The following is a 21,795-nucleotide window of genomic DNA, read 5'->3' as shown; positions in this document are numbered from 1 at the left end:
AACTCTGAAAAATGTATTATTATCCTTGGCATTTTTAAGTGTTTATGGGCTCCTCTTATGTCAGCGTATTATCAGTACTGTATTTTGAGGATGATGTTAACTGGCTGTTTGCCTATCTTTGTGTCCTTCCTCTTTTCTGAGTGAATCAGTGTACAGCAACTCATGTAGATCTCTCAGTCATAATACTCTTCATTCATTAGCTATTAGCTATTAGCAACCTACTGTTTCTATCAATAATTGATTGTTAATGCCCCAGGAGTTACTTATGGGTTTCATTATGGCTAGTTTACCTAGAAATGAACGCTCTGTCATTCATTTCTCATGTGGTTCCAAGACTGTAAGGTAGTAAGGACATAGTTTACAAAATTAAGGTTAACCATTGATGTCACATGGACGATGTCCTTACTACATTTCTGGGACTTGAACGTGGTAGTTGCGTTGCTGCCTATGCAGGGTCAGAAAGCTCTTGGATTTCATCAAAAATATCTTCATCTGTTTCCTGGAGATGAACAAAGGACTTATAAGTTTGAGACGCCATGAGGTTGAGTAATTAATGACAGAATTATTATTTTTGGGTGAACTATCCCTTTAAGCAATGAAGTGCCTTTGTTGTGGCTATTTGAATCATCTTACTTTTCCTCACAACCAAGATGCTGTTGCTCCAAACTGTCACATTAGACCCAAAAACACAGCTGAAAATGTTCATTCTGTCCTTGTACAGAATGAAATCGCAGAGCTGAGGAGTATGAGTGAGCGGGCCAGATGTGTCCGGTTTGGCATCATCCCCAGCAGCAGCTGCTTGTGCAGACCCAGTCGGACTCCAAGAGCTTCTCTGATAACCGCGGGGCGAATCCAGCTTTTATTTTACAAAGCTTCAGCTGGAGCACCTGGAGGCATCCGGGAACCCCAGTTTCTTGCGAAAGGGCCCCTTTTTCCAAAGAGTCTGAGTGCTCCAGAGAAATGGCAGGAAGTGGGGCTGTAATCTCTGCTTTTATCCACTCCGTTTTGAGTGGGCATGCTGGGCTTTCCAAGCGGGGTCTGTGACAGCAGTGATTAAGAGCATCTGTGTGTATGAGCTGAACGCCAGCTTGGATTATGGGCTGTCATGGCGAGTTTCTCTGTCCACCAGAGGCCAATAGTCATTAGTATGTGTAGAACACATGTTTGTTTTTGAGTTTTTGTTCAGTCTTTGCTGTGTTGCTGTGATATTTGTGCTTTTGTTGTTGTTGTTGATTTGTATTTTTACTGTTGTTTCCTGAGGTGTTTAGATATAGAGCAAATAATAAATCTGACATTGTTTTACATGATAACTTACAAATAAAAATACAACGCTCATCCCAGTTTTGTACTGTTTTTTGACCTGTTAGTTTGTGTGTGTTTGTTTGTGTTTCAGTTTTCTCCTAGTGTCCAGCTGTCTGGTGCTTTCTGTTTTCTCCACCATCCCAGACCATCAAACATTTGCCAACGAGGCGCTCTTCATCCTGGTAAGGGGTTAAAATGACACAAACTATACCTTAAACAGTAACAATACTAATCTCTTTAGAGGGAAATTCTATCATGAGAATGCTGATTGGTTCATGACACCACAAGAGCCCAGTCCCCAAACCCTTCACTAGCAGCTTTCCTTAGCGTGAACATCAAACATTTACATTCACATTTATTCATTTAGCAGACGCTTTTATCCAAAGCGAAGTTAAGCCTGTGCTTTTAAAAAGTCACTGTAAAACATCTACTGTAATCAAATATTAGCAATTTATGTTTTTCAGAATAAATGGCCAGACTTTTTTTGTACCTAGATGGTATATATACTGCCAGAAGCAGCCACTTTGCATGTTTATTTATTAAATATTTTGGCTAATATCTATCAGGTGTAGTATACACTCAGATCCATTTAACCAATTTTACCATATTTAAATACTGAAATGCACTGAAAATTGCATAGTTCACTCAAAAATGAAATTTCTGTCTTTATTGACCTCATGTCCTTTCAAATCGATCTCTTGTATGATGAGTTTCTTTTTTCTTTTTTTTTTTAAGAAGAAATTTAGAAGAATTTGGGTAATTTTAGTAATTAACTTCCATTGTGTGAAAAAAAAAACCTTTGTAAAGTCAATGGCTACATGAGGGTGAGTAAATGATGACAGAATTTTCATTTTTGATTGAATTAATCCCTTTGCAATGCAAGTGTAACAAATAATTGTGAATAAATGGAATAATCACAAGCAGGCATGGAAAACAGTTTCTTTTTTTTCTTAATTATTGAATGAATCTACCTCTTTCCTCATCTCCAGACAGATTTAAGTCTGACACAGTATACATTGTTTCATATCTATTGAGCTGCATTCAAATGAATCCGCTGACTCTCTCTTACCTGTAGAGCAAATGGTTTGACTTCCTTCCTGTGTTTTACATCCAAAATTGTAGTTTAAAGAGAATTCAAAGTTGGCAGGCGTGGACTGTCTGGTCTGTCTAAGTACCTTCACTAAACAGCATCCACATTGTCTGCGCGTCTTTAAATACATTCATAATAGCACATTGTCTGAATAATTAATCTCACATGGCTTTCTCTGTGGCAGTTAGTCCATCCAATCACAGTCTGTATATATTTTTTGAGGTGTGTCTTCAAAAAAGGTGAATTTGGTCTTTTTTTCTGTTTGCCAGCATTATGGATCAAATGTGCCGTGTATGCAAGCCTGTTTTGCTGTCTATTGTGTTACTAAGAAGGTTATTTTATTAGTCCAGCCGAAATTCTTCGTAAGCATAAACACGTACATATGCAGTAGAAAGTTTCGTGATTACAAATTATTAAATGAAAGCATGTTTAGTATGCCGTCCATCTTTAGGGATCGCAAACTTTATTTAGTATGATAAACTACTATCAGTGTTCTGCATACGGCTCCATTATAACACATGAGGGGAGCGTTTGCTCACTTTATAACTGCAAGGAAACACATTTTGAAAATTATTAGGCCTTATTTTCATTACCGTTTTAGCAGCATCTCAGGCCGGATTCATTTCTCATCTGATTGGCACACGGTAAGCATTCTTGTACTGTCTCATGTCTCCCTGTGGCTGCGTTAAGTGTGCATTTTGTTTTCCGCTGGGATCCTTGCTCTGGGAAATGGCAGTGTAAGCACACGGCAGGATTCAGGTGTTGTCGAGTATGCAAGAAGTAGCCGACTCCATCCAATAATCTTAGCTGCAATACTATAATCACTCATTCATTATGAAGTGCTTTCCCTCTCACACCGACTTTCTCTCCCAATTTCTTTCCATTTAATGGTCTCCTTCAGGAAAGGACTATGTTGTCTATCATGCAAGTTCTGCTATTGACTCAGTCTGTAATGTGTTTGTTCACAAGGTGCCACTGCAGGATCTGTAATCAATGCAAACGTTTAGCGTGGGCCTCTTTGAATCCAAGCAACAGGATGAGAGTTAGCGTTAATGATAACTCTCATAACAATCTCTCATTTTTAATGAATTAGAGGTATTTGACCAGTCTAGAACTTTAATCTTTACTGCCAGGTAGTTTATTTTTATATTTATATATTACTGACAGAAAATCAGTCATCATGTTTTTATTGCTCTTTGGATGTATTTATTACCATATTCATAGTACAAGACGGACATTATTAAGAGGAATGTGGTTTGACTTGCAGGAGTTTGTGATGATCGTGGTTTTTGGGCTGGAGTACTTTGTGAGGATCTGGGCAGCTGGATGCTGCTGTCGGTACAGAGGATGGCAGGGTCGGCTACGGTTCGCCAGGAAGCCCTTCTGCGTCATAGGTAAAGACCTGAAGCCTGAGAACAGAAGCACCATGTCTATTTAAAGTGAAGGGGAACAACAAGTGTTTGTCTAAAGATCTATAGCAGAAAACACCATTCACATGTCTTAAGTTTAGTCAGTCCAATCAGGTTTCTCCTAAATACTCTGTCATCATCTACCCACAGTCATCTTTGTCGAGACATATATGAGATTCGATCTTTATTATATAAAGAAGAAAGTCATATACACCTAGGATGACTTCAGGGTGAGGAATTTATGGCTTAATTTTTGGCTGAATTAACCCTTTAAGTTTAGGTATTGGGTAGAATTAGGGATAAAGAATATGATCATGACGAATATGTGCTCTATAAGTAATAAACAGCCAATATGCTAGTGATATGTATGCTAATAAGCAGTTAGGTAATAGTGAGAATTGGTCTATACTGAAGTTTTACCAAACATTTTTGTAACTTTGTGAAGGTGTTTACTATCGCTGTTTATCAATTTAATGTGTCTCTTTTGTAACACTGTAAATGTCTTAACTATCACATTTGATAAATTTATTATGTACTTGCTGAATAAAAATATTAATTTAAGGAAGACAAATGTTACTGACCCCACACTTTTAAACAGTAGTGTGTATAGATATATAGACGTTTGTTGCCCTGTATTAGGGGAATAAAATGCATTTAATTTTTTTTATATATATATATATATATGCATATTTTCTTTTCATAATCTCCTATTTTCTTTGTCTTTCCTCTGATTTTTGTTCTTGTCATCTGTGGCTTTTCATTTTGTAGATTTCATTGTCTTTGTGGCGTCGCTGGCAGTGATAGCAGCGGGCACACAGGGAAACATCTTCGCCACGTCTGCTCTGCGCAGCATGCGTTTTCTGCAGATCTTGCGCATGGTGCGCATGGACCGCCGGGGAGGAACCTGGAAGCTTCTGGGCTCTGTGGTGTACGCTCACAGCAAGGTCCATCACAGGATGATTCAATATAATGTCACTGTGACATTTGTTTAAACCATATTTTAACTTATAAAACATATACATAATCCACCGTACAGAGTTCTCCAATGAAGTGTTATAAAATCTTCTGAAATACTCTTTTTATAGCTTTCCATTGTCCACTTTCCTCTCTGTTGTAGGAGCTGATCACAGCCTGGTACATCGGCTTCCTGGTACTGATCTTTGCCTCATTCTTGGTCTATTTAGCTGAGAAGGAAGATAACCCAGAGTTTTCCACTTATGCTGACTCCCTCTGGTGGGGAACAGTAAGTACTGCCCTCCACTGAACTAATGACCCGTGTCGATGCTGTCAGATATGTTCTCTCAGTCAGTTCCCTGGCTCAGAATAGCTTTGTGGGAATTGATGTTGCAGCTATTTTGTTTGATTTCTACTGGGATTATAATTCTGCTTCTAATAGACTGATTGCTGAATAATACCCTGAATCTGCTGAGTTAGAAATGTTTTTTAGAAGCATCACGCCTACATGCACCCAGTGAGTATCAAGTAAGGGGTATTATATTTTTTGTGGGTTTTTTTTATTCCTATTAAAATTTTATATCTTTCAGAAAGTGTTTTTTGCATTTAAGTTTATGCATTAAATGTTTTTTATGGTTGAAGGTCAAAGTTCTAATGTTATTGCTGTCTAGTAATATTTCCATGTTCAATGCAGGCATGTTGTAAAAGTTTTATCATCTATTAAAAAGCTATAAAAAGCTGTTGTTTTATTATATTTCAGTTAGTTTTGGAGTCATTCATTTTAAATGTGTTTTTTATTATTTACGTTTTATTCATTTTTATTCATATTGGTTTTATTTTATTTGATAAAATATTTTGTATTGTGTTGTACTTTTTGATATTCCAGACCTTGCAATGCACTTCATGCACACTGATTAATAACTATTATCATAACAGTTTTTTACGATTGCTATGAATTTTTTTCAATACTTCTAATAATCTTCCTAAACTCTTAACGCACCAACACACCTACAACATACAACTGACAAAACAGTTAATTTAATGCTCAAAATCACACATTGTAAACTAAATTTCAACACACATTTTCAAATTACAATAATACCCTAACAACACATTACACACTACATCTACCAAAACACTGCAAACATTGCTCAAAATCTAATTATTATTCCAAAATGCTAACACATTTAGTCAATCATAGCACAATATCATAAAAAAACACTGACATCAAAAGGAATTATAGAAACTGCATTATTTTAGCGGTCAGACCTGATACAATATGACAGTATGTTGCATTGATCATAGATTGTGTTTTACACTACAGTTTCTTTTTCTTTTGGGGTTTAGTAAATACATGCATTTTGTTGATTTTGCTGCAGAAATTCAATACAAAAATCGAATGACCAACTCAGAGTAGCTTTATAGAATGAACAGGGAACAAAGACAGAATTGCTGCAGTAAAGGCTTTATTTGCAACAGGACAGAAAAAAAGTACAATATAGCTGTCATTTATTATGTGAAAATACAAAATATACAGAACACAAAAAGCCACAGAAGAATAAAAAATAAAGAAATAAATGTAATCTAATCTGCCTGGTCTTCTGCGTTTAGTCACATGTTCTCATCCACATCACACCTGATATCTTCTCTGGCAAGGCATCTTGGGTAGAATCCTTTGCTATGCCTTATCCTTCCTGGCCTTGTTCAGCTGTGATGTCTTGGCATTCAGCATCAATTGAATCCTGGAGAGAGGATGGTGAAAAACCCTCCATCTCCAGGCTCAGTAAAACTTCTCAATGGGGTTGAGGAAAGGGGAGTAAAGGGCATGGAAAGGAACATCATTCTCGATTTGGGTGTCAAACCAGGCTCTGACTGGTTGACAGGCTCGGAATGCCACATTGTTCCATGTATTGGCAAGTGGTCTCCCACCTGTCCCCTTTCTCTGGCACCAGTCTTTGGTACAGATCTTCTAAAATCTCACATTTATTGTATATCATCTTTTACTGTATATCATATGGTCATGCGACTGAAAGAACCTCAACACCTGAGTGTGTTTCCTAGATGGGTATCAGCTGTAATTTATATATTTGCATAACTTCAACCAGCTCTTCATCAATAGCAATGTAATAAAATAAAATACATTGGACATTTTCATTCTTCAATTAACAATACAGATGTTCACTTTGACTTTAGCCTATAAGTTAGTTTTAGAACATGATGTTATCTGTTCTGACATACAGTGTGAAAGCATTTGAAAATTTGTCAGTAAAATTACATTGTCTTGTTCTTGGTTGAGCTTGTCTGTAAACAAAAAAAGTTCAAGCATTTGAAATTTGTGTTAACTCTATGCATTTTGTGTCAAAGCGACAAGAAATGTGTTAATTGTATAGCCTAGCTTAAGAGATTTTTGGAAAATTGTTAAAAGTATTGAAAAAATTGTCATAGCGATCGTAAAAAAAAAAAAAACTGTATTCAGTGATTGACCATTGACGTGTTGTGATTTAGAAATGTTTTATTTGTGTTATATGTTGTTTATACCTCTACTGTTTTTCCCAGATCACCCTCACTACAATCGGCTACGGTGACAAGACGCCACACACCTGGCAAGGTCGGCTTTTAGCGGCTTGTTTTGCCCTGCTGGGGGTGTCCTTCTTTGCCCTGCCGGCTGTAAGTACTGCCGTCGATTTTTAGGTCAGTGACATTTTTTTCCCATCGATCCCAGACAATCTAATGGTCCCCTGTCCTTTCTGTAAGGGCATCCTGGGTTCAGGTTTTGCTCTGAAAGTGCAGGAGCAGCACCGGCAGAAACACTTTGAGAAGAGGAGGACTCCCGCTGCCAACCTCATACAGGTAACTGCTCAGTCAGCAACACACCTGCAGCGAATACAATCATGATTTCTATGTTGTGTGTGTTGTGTACATGTACGTCTGTGTGTGTGATCTTGTGCCGTGCTGTATCGTGTTGTCTCCCCAGGCTGCATGGCGTCTCTACTCTACAGATGCTCAGCACTCATATCTCACAGCCACCTGGTATTTCTATGACAGTATGTTGCCGTCTTTAAGGTAAGTATGACCTGTAACAGAGCCCTCTGCGGAGATGCTTATCTGAGCCGTGCAAAATAAACTGGCCTTGTGTGTAACTGATATGACTGACTGGTGGCTTTGCCTTTTCGAGGTCATGATTTCAAAATATCCCAAATAGCATTAGTCAAACAGATTTATAATCGAGCTTCTAAGAAAACAATACTTTATTCATGATAAACACACAGTCAGTGAATCCTTCCTGCACACAGTGTTATTATGAAATCCCTTTCAGTATAATTAAAAGTGGTACTTTGACCCAGAAATCATGATTTCATTGATAGTTTTGCAGTTCCTTTTATCATTTTGCTTTATTCATCAGCGACATTAATTTTTGCATGTACTGAAAGCAAAGATTATGACATGAGTTTTCATGAGTTACGTGAGATTTCGTTTTGGTCCCAGTTAATGTGGGATGAAAAATGTGGAGAAATAGAAATTGTAACCAACATTTATGCTTTCTCTGAAAACAAGTCGTGTATCATAATTTGTTTTGGAGATTTATATATATTTGTGGACATGACACAAATTAAATAATAATAAGTAATTTTTACAGTGCATAAAGATCCTATGCCAAATATTTTTGAAACTGTTTTTTTCTCAATTTTACAATGTTTTGGTTCGATAATTGGTATTCAATATATGATTACATTTTTCTTTTATAAAGCATCTCAGTGTTCCACATTTTTGGGTTGATCATAATGTATTTCTATTTTTCCTTTAAAAATATTTATCCCACATGCATTCTTCTTTATATGAATTAATTGGACAAATTATCATTCATTTAAAATGACAGGGAAGTTTGTATTTCTGTTTAACATTGCTTAGACATAAAATGTTTTTTAAAACTGAATTGCCCCTGTCTTTTTAAAGTGTTTTGATGGTTAATTTGCCATTTCATTTTAGTCTTCTGTTTGTTTGGCTTCTGTTTTCTTTTCTTTTTTGTTTTGTTTTGTTTCTTTATCATGTTTTATTATTTTTACTTTTTGCTTGTGGGTCAGAGAACTGACATTACTGTTCAGTCACCTCCAACGGCAGCGTAGCACCAAGAAGGTTCTTCCCAACTCCTACCAAACCCTGCTGTCGGGGCTCCGGCCGTATAGCTCCCCCTACCTGTCTGGGGACAGGTATGACACTGTCCAGCTTAACTTTCTTCCTAGAGGACACTAACTCTTCCCTGCAATTTACAGTAATACCGTTAAATTCACATACTAGCATACCATAGTGTAGTCTCAGGTCATTACTTAAAGCATTTGTCAATATGTAAGTTGTTTAAAATCACTTTCCAGAACATTCTCGTTCACCATTCCTGGATGGTGGAATGATCTTCCCTCCCCATCCAGAATGCTGAATCCCTGACAAATTTCAAGCGACAGCTGAAAACTCATCTCTTTCGTAAAACAAACAAAAACCTTTCTCTGTATTTATTCCTTCTTTTTCTAGCTTTTACTTATTTGAACAATGTCTATCCAATGCTTTGGATAAAAAAATCTGCAAAATGACTAAATGTAAATGTTTACAAGAAGTTCAACACCTGACACTCCAATAAGCTGCAGTTAATACGGCTGACTTTTTAATGTTTTCTGTGTGCCTTTCTGTGTTTGCTTGTCTTATTTTTTGTGCTGATACTAATACACATCTATACTGGGACATTGAAAGATTTATCAGATATGTGATGAAGTTGTACAATTTGATTAATGGTAGATTGTTTTGAATTTGGAGGGTAAAACGTTAAATAGTATTTAAATATAACCGAAAATCTCCATAGTTGATCACATATCTGATGCTGATCACTGGTACAATGGCCTGTGTGTGTGTGTGTTTGTGTGTGTGTGTGTGTTAATGCCTTCACACATTTGTGTGTGAGCATTATCTCTTTACCCTTTGACCTTTCAGTGTATCTCACAACCCATCTTCATACCCCTTCGTTCAACTTCTCCATTCTCCTCCTCTCCTCCTCATCTCTCTGCCATCACTCCATCCTTTCACGTTTTCAGGAGGACAGACGTTCCATGCAGGTTTGTGGTAGGCTTTTGAGAGGACTGTATTTCTTCCAGTGGGAAGTGTCGTTGGCCGTGCTGTGTTTATAGTTTGAGGTGTTTTTTGTTTAGAGTGACAGTGATACAAATTAACTGGGTCTAAGATGCAATGATGGTCCGGCTGCATTCAGATGCATTGAAATCTAATCCATTAACCACACATGCCAGTATCTGCATGCCACCCCATCCCTGCCTGCCTCGACTTTCTCACTCTACTTTTCCTCAATTACCTTTCACCCCTATAAGTTGCACAAGTTGTAGCCCTTTCAACCAACCCTGGGGCAGGTTTTAATTTCAGTGCAAAAAAAAAATATCAGAGATGTGCTGAAAGGCTGCAAGTGCTGATCCTGAATCCTGAATGTGTGTGTGAGCTAACCGACCCTTTCTCAAGAAACACTTATTTCTCTACTTATTACTGAATTACACTTTGTTTTGAAGTGCACGTTATTGCCCACAACTAATTGAGAGCTCGATGTTGCTGCAAACTGGTGTTATTATCATTTATCTGTGGAACACAGTAAGAGATATTAAGCAATATTTTCAATAAGAGTAAATGGGGGCTGGAGCTGTGAAGAAAACTAAACTAAAGCACTATAACAGAGGTTCATACAACTTATATGCTATATTCCAAATCTTCTGAAGCTGTACAATATATTTTAGTAATAGACTAAAACGTTATTTATTATGAGATTCGAATACATCGATGTAAATAAATATTTAAGTAGTTAGCGGCTTAAATTTTGGCCTGTTCCATTACTTTTATGCTATTTTTTAATGATGTGTTTTGTCATTTTTAGAACTTGACCACCCAGTCCTTTTGAAAAAAACAGCATATGCTGGTTTGATATATTTTGAACCATGGCTGCTGGTTTGAGCTGGTTTAAGCTGGTCAAAACTTAACTAACACCATATACTGTTTTTTTTTTCAACAAGGAATTTCATTGTATAGGAAAAAAGCAGCAAGGAAATTTATCAAAACATCTCCTTTTGTGCTCCACAGAAGAAAGAAAGTCATACTATATTTGAAATTTAGAGACATTAACTAGCATTTTTGGATGAATTATTAATTTCAATTTAAAATCTGAATATAAGTTATGTTTTTATGTTAAGCTAAACTAACAGAGCGATTAATCCATTTCCGCTTACAAGAACATCACTTGGGTTATATAACATACTTGCATAACATACTTGCATATGAAATTTAAATGTTGGCCAACAATTTCTAGCAAATGCACACTAAAAACAAGTGTAACACGTGTCCTGGCACAGCCAACTAACCCTCACGACCCCTCACATATCCCTCCCTCTGCCTTGTGTGTCTCTTCAGTCAGCTCATATCTAAAAAGAGGGGTTTCTTCCGGATTCATACTGGCAGTAAACAGAGGTATCCATGTGTGATGTGCCTGTGCACACTGGGCACGATCCGTCCCTCCCCTGATGCCTGAAACACTCTGAGCCTTACTGATCCAGTGCAGCTCGACCCATTCTGGGAGATTCATAATGCCTTGTGTGAAGAGAAATTCATAGTCACCGTGACTGGATTACATTCCTCGTAAACTGTGAAAGACAAAGGCTGCACTAGCTCAATAATCTCAGTAATCTGCCCTTTAATCTGTGAGAGGCTGACCAGAGAACAGAGTACTGTATATCTCTGCTGAATGCACACAGATGAGGCCTGCATGAGCTCACAGGGCAAAGATAAACCATGCAGCCGGGGTGTAATTAAAAACCTGAATACCTGTTCTTCATGGTTTATTTCAATATGCATGTCACTTTTACTTAACGAGGCTTAATCACTAATGGCATGTTGTTGCATTTGGATGCAGGAATATAAAAAACAGAACAGACCTGTTAAACAATTTGTAGGAGAGGTCTGCATGTACGAGTCATGCTTCGACTTAGATCTTTATATATTTTAATGTGTTTAAGCATGTGTTCATATGCTAAAAGTAATCTTATGTAGATTTGTGGGTTTCTAAAGTTTGCTCTTGACAATGAAGTGCAGTGTGCATGAGGTTTTTAACCTCTGTGTGCATGAGATTGAAACTATTTTAATCCACAGCTTTTCACACTTGAAATAATTAATCGTGGGTCATTCTAAACCCATGGTTATGTTGCTTCACATTTTACAATGCTCGTTATTTACCTAGGGTTAATAATTAATCATGGGTATTTATAAAATGAGGTCTCACACTGTACATTCTTCAACCCTGGGATAATATTTCTATTTAATGTGTCTGTGCCATTTATTAAACGAACAATGCAGCACGTGACCTGTGTACATAAATGCTCTATAATTGCACATCCTCATTTAAAAAGCAGATTACTATACATTTTTGTTCTGTATGCACCTTTTGAACTATAAAGGTAAGAATCGAAAAGTATCTTCACTCCAATTTACACGTTTTCCGCCACTATTCAAATATTTCCTCTCAATTTCACATGTTTTCCGTCAGCATTTAACTTTTTCCCCTCAAATTCACACGTTTTCTGTCACAATTCAAAATGTTCCCCTCAAATTCACACATTTGCTGTCTCAAACGATTGATTTTACAACACACAATATTTTCATGACTGTTCAAAGCACATGAAAATGAAGCACATGATTGGCTGTCATAACATTCAAACACCGAATCATTTCACACTCTTTATTTTTATTTGCTTAACATTCTCCAGAGCAGGGGTCCATACAGGTAAAAGTGGTGCTGACACCACTTCTAAATTTCAAGTGTGAAATATTAAAAGAGGATTTAGAATGACAATATGTGGCGGTAAAGCAACTTGTGAAAAGCTGAAATGATGACTAGGACTGTAGAAAATCTCTAGCATGTTTTCATCAATTATTCAAATTTTTTTTTTTCAATAAAGTTATGGGTTTAGTTTGGTTAACAGCTAGAAATACCTACTTCAGCATGCTTGTGCTTGGTTCCATGGATTCAAAGAGTTCTCTTGCATTTCTACTGTTGCTCCTTTTGATGGCATGCTACAGGTTAATACACCATCATCCCTCATTCAACTAAGACATTAAGCTCAGTATCTGCTATGCTTTCTTAACTTTTTTAATCATAATACAAATAAACATTTTGATACGTTCTAACAGTTTGTTCATTTGAAGGAGTCACAAGCAAGTGCAATACTAATCATTTTATTTGTCTTGAAAATATGCTTGAAACCAGAAAAAAACTAAATGGAGTTGAAAATCTCGTTTTAAAGATTTTTATTTTATTTTTAGTAGAAAAAAGAAGATTTTTTTTCCGGTTAGCACAAGCTGTCCTGGCCATATTGAAATACTAGGATATTGTCTAAAAAGTAGGTCAATTCTGACTTCTTTTTCTTGTAAACCATGAAATTACGTGACACTCAGGGCAACTTATCTTCAGTTAGCCATTTTCCTTCTATGTGGTGTCAACTTAACCATGAAATTAAACAAACCACCTGTTAATAGATCTGTTTTCTAACCCTTTTGTCTGTTTGTCTTCATTGAAATGTATTCTTACATAAGCAAACATAGTCTCTGAAAAAAAAAAAAATTACATCATGGAACGTTTAAAAAAAGATTAATTTCCTTGTTTGTCACCAAATCAGATCATTCCTCTAATTTTCTTGCCAGTGGGAAGATGGGCTTCCGTGACCGCATTAGGATGAACAATTCACGGTCCTCTCAGGCTATCCGGAGCAAGGCTTCTCCTTTACCTCCAGGTAATGTTCAGCATTCCCCCAGCACGGAGAATGTTCCTGAAGCCACCAGCCCTGGCAAGGTCCAGAAGAGTTGGAGCTTCAATGATCGGACTCGATTCCGTACCTCTCTTCGCCTAAAACCACGCCCCGCTGCAGATGGTAGCCATCTCTGTCCACCTGTTTAACTTTATTCACATTCATATTTATTCATACATAAATTTCTTAAAAAAAAAATACAAACCCCAGACTTCTGAACTGTAATGTATGTTTTGCTCTTCTCATTACGAACCGATCTCTCATAGTGGAGGGAGTGGGAGAGGAGCACACAGAGGACAAATCTTACTGTGATTTCGCCATGGAGGAAGTGATACCAGCAGTAAAGACCCTAATTCGTGCTGTTAGGTGAGTCAGGGGTTGAAAACACCACCAAAGAGCTCTACAGTGTCCTATAGTTCACTTAATGACCAAGTATTCTTAGATAATGTCACAATGCATGCCATTCAGTTTGAATGAAAAGTTGGTCTTTTGCAAAAGGGACCTTGGTATAGAATCTGCTCCGTCAGCCATGACCTTTTCACGGCGCAATTACATCAGTTGACCATTATGGAGACAAAACAGGGTTAAGACTCATAAAGGGCATGGCAACCTTCAGTTGGGGTTCCTACTTCTTGCTTAAACAAGCAGAAAGTAATAGAAGATGTTCTAAAAATATGATCAAGTTCTTACTGAGAAGGGAGTGGCCTGTCTGTGATTGGTCAGTGCAGCATGAGCTCCTAGTTCAGTGAGTACAGGATGTTATGGGAACATCAAAAAGACTGCAGTACACACTTTACCATCTACACCACTAGAGTTGACGTTTAATAGCTTTTGTTTCGTTGTAGACACTGTTATATTTAGCTTAATTCTTCTATTAACATGTTTATTAGCGTGAAAAGGAAGTTGCAATAATCTTTCACCCCTTTTGTGACGTTTATTCGAGTGAAACGACTCCTCGAATGAGAAAAACTACATTTCATCCGTTAAAGCATTTTAGAGAATTTCTTCTTTGTACTCCAGCCTTATTATAATTTTTCCTACAGATTCCTGTAGCTCAATTGTGAGTCACTTTGGATGAAATCCTAAATGTAAATGTCAAAAGCAAATGTGAAAAATGTCATTACATGTCATCAGCGTCACAGGTATAGTAACATATAATTCAGTTAAAGGTTCAGGCCAGTATCAGATCTTTATAAGAGGACATGTGATAAATGTTTTAACAAAAAAAGAAAGTTTCATTTTTCCGGATTTCAGGGGTGTCAAAAACGTGCATATATTTGAAGGATCACCCGTATGTAGTAATGCATAAATCTCACATTTTCACCTTCCTTCACCATACTGCACCTGTGAATGTCACACTTTCTGAGAACAAGCTCATCTTCTAGCCTTCCGTCCTGACCAGTATACCATGGGTGATTAGATCGAGGACCCACACAGTTTCTCAAAGCAGAGCTCCAGGTGTGCACATACTCACAGGTGCATCATTCTCCGTTATCTGGGCAAGAAGATTCTGTGTTTTACATAAGAGCCCTCGATAAAATTGATGTCGTTAAGGTACGGGCAAATTTTAGCTTCACCACAGTGCTGAGGTTTCACTTTTGTGGAAGGCCCACAGTTTATCAGTGTTCGGCTGCACGAATGTGTACAGCGTACTATTCAGGCTTCGGACAGAAGAACGTAGAATGCTCTAAAACCAGATTTCCCTCAAATAAACTTTGAGTTACTTTCTGCACAGTTTATAGTCTAATAATATTTTATTTTATGTAATTTAGTTTCCTTGTTTTTGGTGAGCACACCTCGAAAACCATCCAAATGATTGCCATGAATCATGTCTGTCTGATTACAAAAAAAAAAATTATATTCTCAAAACATTTAATTTAACGATTCCTGTGTGTTATTTTGCATTTATCCCTACCTCTGATAAATGATGAGGGGGGATATTTGTGCATGCAGCTATTCTTAGAGGTTCCATCTCAAATGCTTGTGTGGACTGGGGTATTCTAAAGCTGACTGTATAATGATACACCCGTACAGTGCATTGCCATCAAGTGAGCAAGTCAGCATTTTAAGGAAACCCTTGGAGGATGGAAATAAATGGGATTTCTTTTTTACCTTCCTCTCTCCTTCTCTTTTTCCTTACCCTCTCTTTTATCCACACCTGAGACCCGCCCTGGCAAAATATGCAGCTACCTGCAAAATTAAAAACCGGAAAAAAAAAAATACATATACAGACAGCAGAAAGCCTAAACTCTAGAGTCATCAAGAAACTTGTTTGTTCTGTGGGGGAGGTTGACGTGTGCTGTGGAGCAGCTGTGGACTTCTTCTGAGATCCGACTGAAACTGCACCATCACCCGGGCAGAGATGCACAGCTCAACATTTGCTGTTGCACACGCAAGCTGTTCCTGCGAAACAATGGCTCATAAAAAAAAATCCTCCTCAGTACTATTTAGAATTAACCCGCACTAGAAGAATTCTTTCCTAGCTCGGTTTCCCCCCCTGCTGGATGCTAATGAATCTGGAGGATGAGGAAGAACGGTTCTCCTGCGTGTGTTCTGAGAACAGATACTCTCCGTAACTGAAGCTTATCCAACATAAAAAGCCTCTGTACTAAAGACAGGATATCCTCTTTGCTTTGATGGATAACCACAGTGAGTGAGATTAGAAAATCAGCGGAGTATGACAGTTTGAGTGGATCTATTTGCCCATGTTCTGTTTTCTGTTGAGCCAGCAAGGCTTGATAGTGCACTGTGACAGTAAAGATCAGAGCTGATTTAGAGAGAGCTAACTTGTCTCTGACTAACAACTGGGAAAGAAAAACACATTAGGAGAATAATGAAGCACTGTGGCGGTCAAGGGCATTTCTGCTCATACTCTGACGCAAACAATGATGTCTAGTACATTTTCAGCTGCTTGTGCCTTCAGACAGTCTCAGAGATCTACTGAATTATCATACGGGTGCATATATATTTGTTATGTTTTGTTCTATGACACCACAGATGCCACTGTCCTGGTAAACAGTAAAGAGAAATCTTGGGTCATGACTAAAACACATGAGAAGATTTAAAAAACATTCATTTTTGTATTACATTTTGCCTGCTAATTGGACAGTATGTTTAGATAGGCAACACCCATTTTAAAAATGATTAATAAAACAGAAAATAAATTATGAAATAGGAAAATTAGTGTTCGTACAAAACAGTTTGTTTTATTATAATCCTGACATTTTTAGGATGTCAAAGTTTTAGGGGAGACGTTAAAAAAAAAAAAAGAGCTAAAATTGATTTGTGAGAAAGCATAATTTGAAAATAATAATAAATAAATAACTGTACAATTGTCTTTTTTCTTCATTTTCTAACTAATTGTCTTGATTGTCCTTTAGAGAATACACACAATAAGACATAAATCAGTTTTTTAAGACTGTTGTTTATCTTATGCTTCAAACACTACAGTACAGTGATGTGGGGTTTCTTGGAGGTTAGATTACACAATACACACGCACACGCTTTCTCTCTGTGTAAAGAGGGTGTCATCGTCAGAATAATTACCAGCCGTGGAGTGGGGGAAGTATTCTCTCTCTCTCTCTGTGCTGACTGTTTATGAGTCACTCGTGTAATTCATAAGGCCTCTTTCTGTAATTAATCTTTTTTCACTTATTAATCTTGTGACTTGTTTCACAGCGGTTTGCTTTTGTTTGCAGTATTCCCGTTTTATCTTTTCCTGTAAGGCCATGGAGGCTTCTACGTCATTCTGCCTAGATTCCGGGTCATCCTAAAGTGCTTTTGTGTCTCACGTGAATGTAGGATTTTTAAATTCCTGGTGGCCAAGAGGAAGTTTAAAGAAACCCTGCGGCCATATGATGTGAAAGATGTGATTGAGCAATATTCAGCTGGACACCTCGATATGCTGGGCAGAATCAAAAGCCTGCAGACAAGGTTTGATCAGTAGAAATAAACTTCACACAAGCCATCATTCCTACCATCAGCTTTTACCCCTAACACAAAAGCATTTCCTATTAAGTGTCATTTAATTTTTTGTTGTTGTTGTTGTTTTTAAGGGTGGATCAGATCATAGGCCGAGGTACCATTCCATCAGATAAAAAAATGAGGTCTGAAAAGGGGGAGAAAACTCCTCCTGAACTGGAACAGATGGACGAATTAAGCATGATGGGACGTGTGGTGAAAGTAGAGAAGCAAGTAAGCTATGAATATTAATATCTATCTGTTTATCTATCTTATGTGCTCTTATATATTTTATTTATTTATTTCTGTTTTATTTTTTTATTTTGTACACCATGATACTTTAAAATTATTTAAATAGCAAATTTAAAAACAGTTTTTAATAGAAACCTTCTGTGTACGATAAATTTTTTTAATCAATTCTTAACTAATAAAAGTATTAATAAAAAATACTAAAAGTATTATTTAAAAAAAATCATACTAACTCCATTTAAATAAATACAGGTAAATTAATTTCAGGTCCTTTTAATTTGAATTGAGATTCTGCATGCCGATAACAACCTACCACTACCAATTCTTTGTTTTACCAAATCAAAGTTTTTTGGAGGCTATTTATAATTAATGTTATAAGGTATCTTTAGTATTTTAATGTTAGTGTGCTTAGTTTTCACGTTATGGCAGTAATTCATCATCACCTGGTTATATTGCAGCCCACTGTGTTGCACTTAATAGAGTTGTGGTTTTGAAAACTGCTGGTATTTAATAATATCCCATAAAATAACACTAGATCTCATTGTAGCTACACTACAATCTCTTTTTTCCCCTACTCAGGTGCAGTCCATCGAAAACAAGCTGGACCTGATCCTAAACTTCTACTCCCAGTGCCTGAAAAAGGGCTCGTCCCACTTCACCCTGTCGTCCCTGCTGGAACCCGACTTGACCTCTGACTACCACAGTCCCACCGATCAACGCGACCTGTTCCCCTCCGCAAACACCCTTAATATCTCCCACTCAGACAGTGGGAACATGGAATGACCCCAGAGACACACTGCAGCAGTCCCGCTCTGACTGTTGCATCAGGGCAACAACTAAACAACTGCTGTATCCTTGCATGAGTTCATCCTATGCACACTGGATGGTGGCTTCTGGCCAACCTTTCTAGACTTTGCCTTGCAGACTATGCCCTGATTTTTAGCAATGTCCAGTTTTTATTTGTACCAGTTCTTTTTCCTTTATTTCAGCTGATTCAGGAAAGTTTTAGAGAAATATTCTTACGTGGATGAAGATGTTATTGAGGTTTTGTTGAACATTTGGACTTCTTCCAGTAGATGGCAGAGTTTTATCTGAAGTGGTCTTTAACCATCACTTTTTATCAGTCTTCCAAAACAAATGGGGATGAATCTCTGACTGCTACAAAACATTTCATTGATGGCATTTCTTTCTGGAAGTCTCTGTGCCAATATCGTTTCTTGGTTTTGTTGAGTTTTTGATAACCAATAGGCCTGCAGAACAATTCTATTTTTCTCTCTGTCTTTTTTTCTAAGAAATCAGGGCATTTTGAACTGAGTTTGAATTTCGGACTCTCCTTTGCCTTGGCCTTACACTTTGGCCTGATGCAATAGACTCCTTGTGCCACTAGAAGTCGCTGAGCTTCGAATGAATGTACTGCATCCAGTACTTTTCCTTTATTTATCACTAACATGTCCTTTGAGAAAACGGCATCACCGATGCAGCATGATTGACTGACGGACAGTATTTCCACCAAAGCATCATCTCCTGTCATTATGTTCTTGCATGGTTCCTCTCGCCACACCAGGAAGAAAGGAACTTCAAAATGTGAGACCCTCATGTTTCCTTCTCACATCCCTTTGGCTTATTGGGTCCCTCTCTTCTGCGATAGCACCCTGCCACTGCATCATCTCTCAGAAGCCCACCGTGCAAAAAAAACACTTAATAAAATCAAATAAATAAATAAAAATATTCTTTGATGAAATAGCCAGCATTAAAGTGCATGTGTATAGTTCGAAGAGTTCAGGCAAGTTTGTTTTAATTTAGTGGGGTTAGTTATAGAGGCTATTCATATGCTCTTCTCTCTGATCCTCAGCCTCTTTGCCTTGCAGCCCATCTCTTCATTCAGCATGTGTAACTGCAAACGAACTAGAGGATCAAAAGTAGTCTTTATCTTCTCCCCAAATGAGACTCCCAATTAGTTGAGATCTAAAGGCATATTTCACAAAAAAAAAATGGTCATGTATATCCTTCCAAACCTGTATAATGGACATTTTTCACATTTCTACACTGTTAAAGAAATCAGTAAAAATATGGCACTATGTACTGTATTAATACTGTACTATACTATACAGTATTAGGATTTTTTTATTTTATACAGGTGTTTTACCCGTAGTTTGAATTTTGCACTACATTGCATTGTGTTTTAGAGTTAGTGGAAATGTTTGGAAAATTACTGGACAATTACCAAAAAAATGTTCCTTTTTCTTTTTTCTTTTTTGTAGAGTCTAGGGTTCTCCAAAAGCAGAAGTCTTCATAGTTGTAGAAGCTTCTTTTTAATGGTGAATTGAAACAACATTAACAAATATACAAATATAATTTTTGCATTCACATTTCCCTAATAGCAATCTTTCCAAACCAAATAATAATAATTAAGGGATTATGTTGATTGATTAGCTGCAGTCTGTTTTCTTCTTTCAGACGTTAGATCCAAACGTTTCGTGGCTCTTCCAAGCTTCATAATGGCAGTGAATGGTGGTCGAGATTTTGAACGCCAAAAAAGTGCATCCATCCATCATAAAAATTGTTCCATAGATCTCTGGGAGGTTAAAAAAACACAAAGGAGAATGCAAAACAAAACGGCCTCAAATTCTAAGTACAAAACAAAGATTTCTAGAAAAATTATGATTTTGTTATAAGCCAAAAGAAGCATGGTTTTCCTTTTGTGTAAAAAAAACTTCTCATATTCTGACTGGAGCTTACACTATACCTATATTGTCCACAGGAACACCACTCTTTCATGAACACACAGAAGATGCTACAAATTATTGCCATTAGAAAGCTTGGAAGAGCCGGGACATTTTAATATAATTCTGATTAAATGTAATATAATAATGTTTGTCTTAAAGAAGAGAGTCAACACCTACAATGGCTTGAGGGTGAGTAAATCAAAGGGTAATTTTCATTTTTGGGTGAGCTCTCTCTTTAAATTTAAAACAGTTGAAAATGAGACTGTGAGGACCAGACTTGCAGTTTTCACAATGGTCCCAGATCATGTCATTTTCACAACTTTCAAAACTGTTTTGTGGTGTTTCCTCTTTTAAAGGTTTGTTTTTTTTTTCCAGAAAGATGTTTCATCAACTGAACAATCAGTATATTGTTAAACAACAGTACGATCCATTGAATGAACACACTGTATTTCCATCCCTCAAGACTCGTTTTCATTCCTGTCAAAATGAAATACAGTGCTACTCTGGCTAAGAACTATTAAAGCCATACACATCTGAAACAGCATGAGTAAATGATGACAGAGTTGTCATTTTTGGGTGAACTATCCCTTTAATTCTACGATGTTTCACCAGGTTATGACCTCACAGTGAATTCCTTGTCTGGCTACATTCATCATCCCTTAAAGATCAATAGGTCAGAGATCAATCCGGCATGAAGAAATACTTATCATACATTATTTTTCTTGATCCGATTATTCAAGAACAAATAAGATTCTCCTAGTGTCTCGCACGTGACCTTACCCTCAACCATATACAGACTTGCCACAATTTTTGAAGACTTGAGTAATCGGGGAGCACTAAGACTAATCCGAGTCATTGAGATGAGCATTGATGCATGATCTCAACAGTAATATCTATGCATGCAGTTATGGGACTGGTTCCAGCTTTATATGACATGCAGTTCAGGTAACGGACAGCATGGAGGGGATTGTAGGGAATACAGCACCCCTCTGCCTTACTGACATAGCAAGAGCACACTGACCATCTGTTCACGGCACAACAGTTGACCTAAGAGATCGTTTAGGCCACTTGTCATGGCATTCATTCATTATTCTAATGGACAGAACTGGAGTACACAATTCAAGCTATTAACTGTTTTCTACCTTCACAGATTCCAATACATGCGTTTTGAAAATCTCATTCTTCTTTCACCACATTTGTTTCTACTGGACTGTATTTGAAAACAAACACTTGTTTTCAGAAGGTCTTGCTTCCTGAACACACACGCTCTA

General features: G+C 37.2%; 1 protein-coding gene across 1 annotated transcript; it reads left to right on the top strand.

Moving 5' to 3' along the window:
* The first annotated feature begins 745 nt into the window (after positions 1-745).
* Positions 746-21,068, top strand: LOC127978889 (potassium voltage-gated channel subfamily KQT member 4-like). Its single transcript, XM_052583845.1, has 14 exons — positions 746-978; positions 1,394-1,484; positions 3,660-3,786; positions 4,570-4,745; positions 4,919-5,044; positions 7,312-7,422; positions 7,510-7,605; positions 7,730-7,818; positions 8,838-8,963; positions 13,486-13,712; positions 13,856-13,955; positions 17,391-17,522; positions 17,645-17,783; positions 18,378-21,068. The coding sequence occupies exons 1-14, from the start codon at positions 746-748 to the stop codon at positions 18,579-18,581; spliced, it is 1,977 nt and encodes a 658-aa protein (XP_052439805.1). The 3' UTR covers positions 18,582-21,068.
* The last annotated feature ends 727 nt before the right edge of the window (positions 21,069-21,795 follow it).

The sequence above is a fragment of the Carassius gibelio genome, chromosome B19 (assembly GCF_023724105.1).
Source record: "Carassius gibelio isolate Cgi1373 ecotype wild population from Czech Republic chromosome B19, carGib1.2-hapl.c, whole genome shotgun sequence".
NCBI classification, from domain to species: Eukaryota; Metazoa; Chordata; class Actinopteri; order Cypriniformes; family Cyprinidae; genus Carassius; species Carassius gibelio.
Note: the sequence above shows the minus strand (reverse complement) of the source record. Positions and strands in the feature narration are given on the sequence as shown.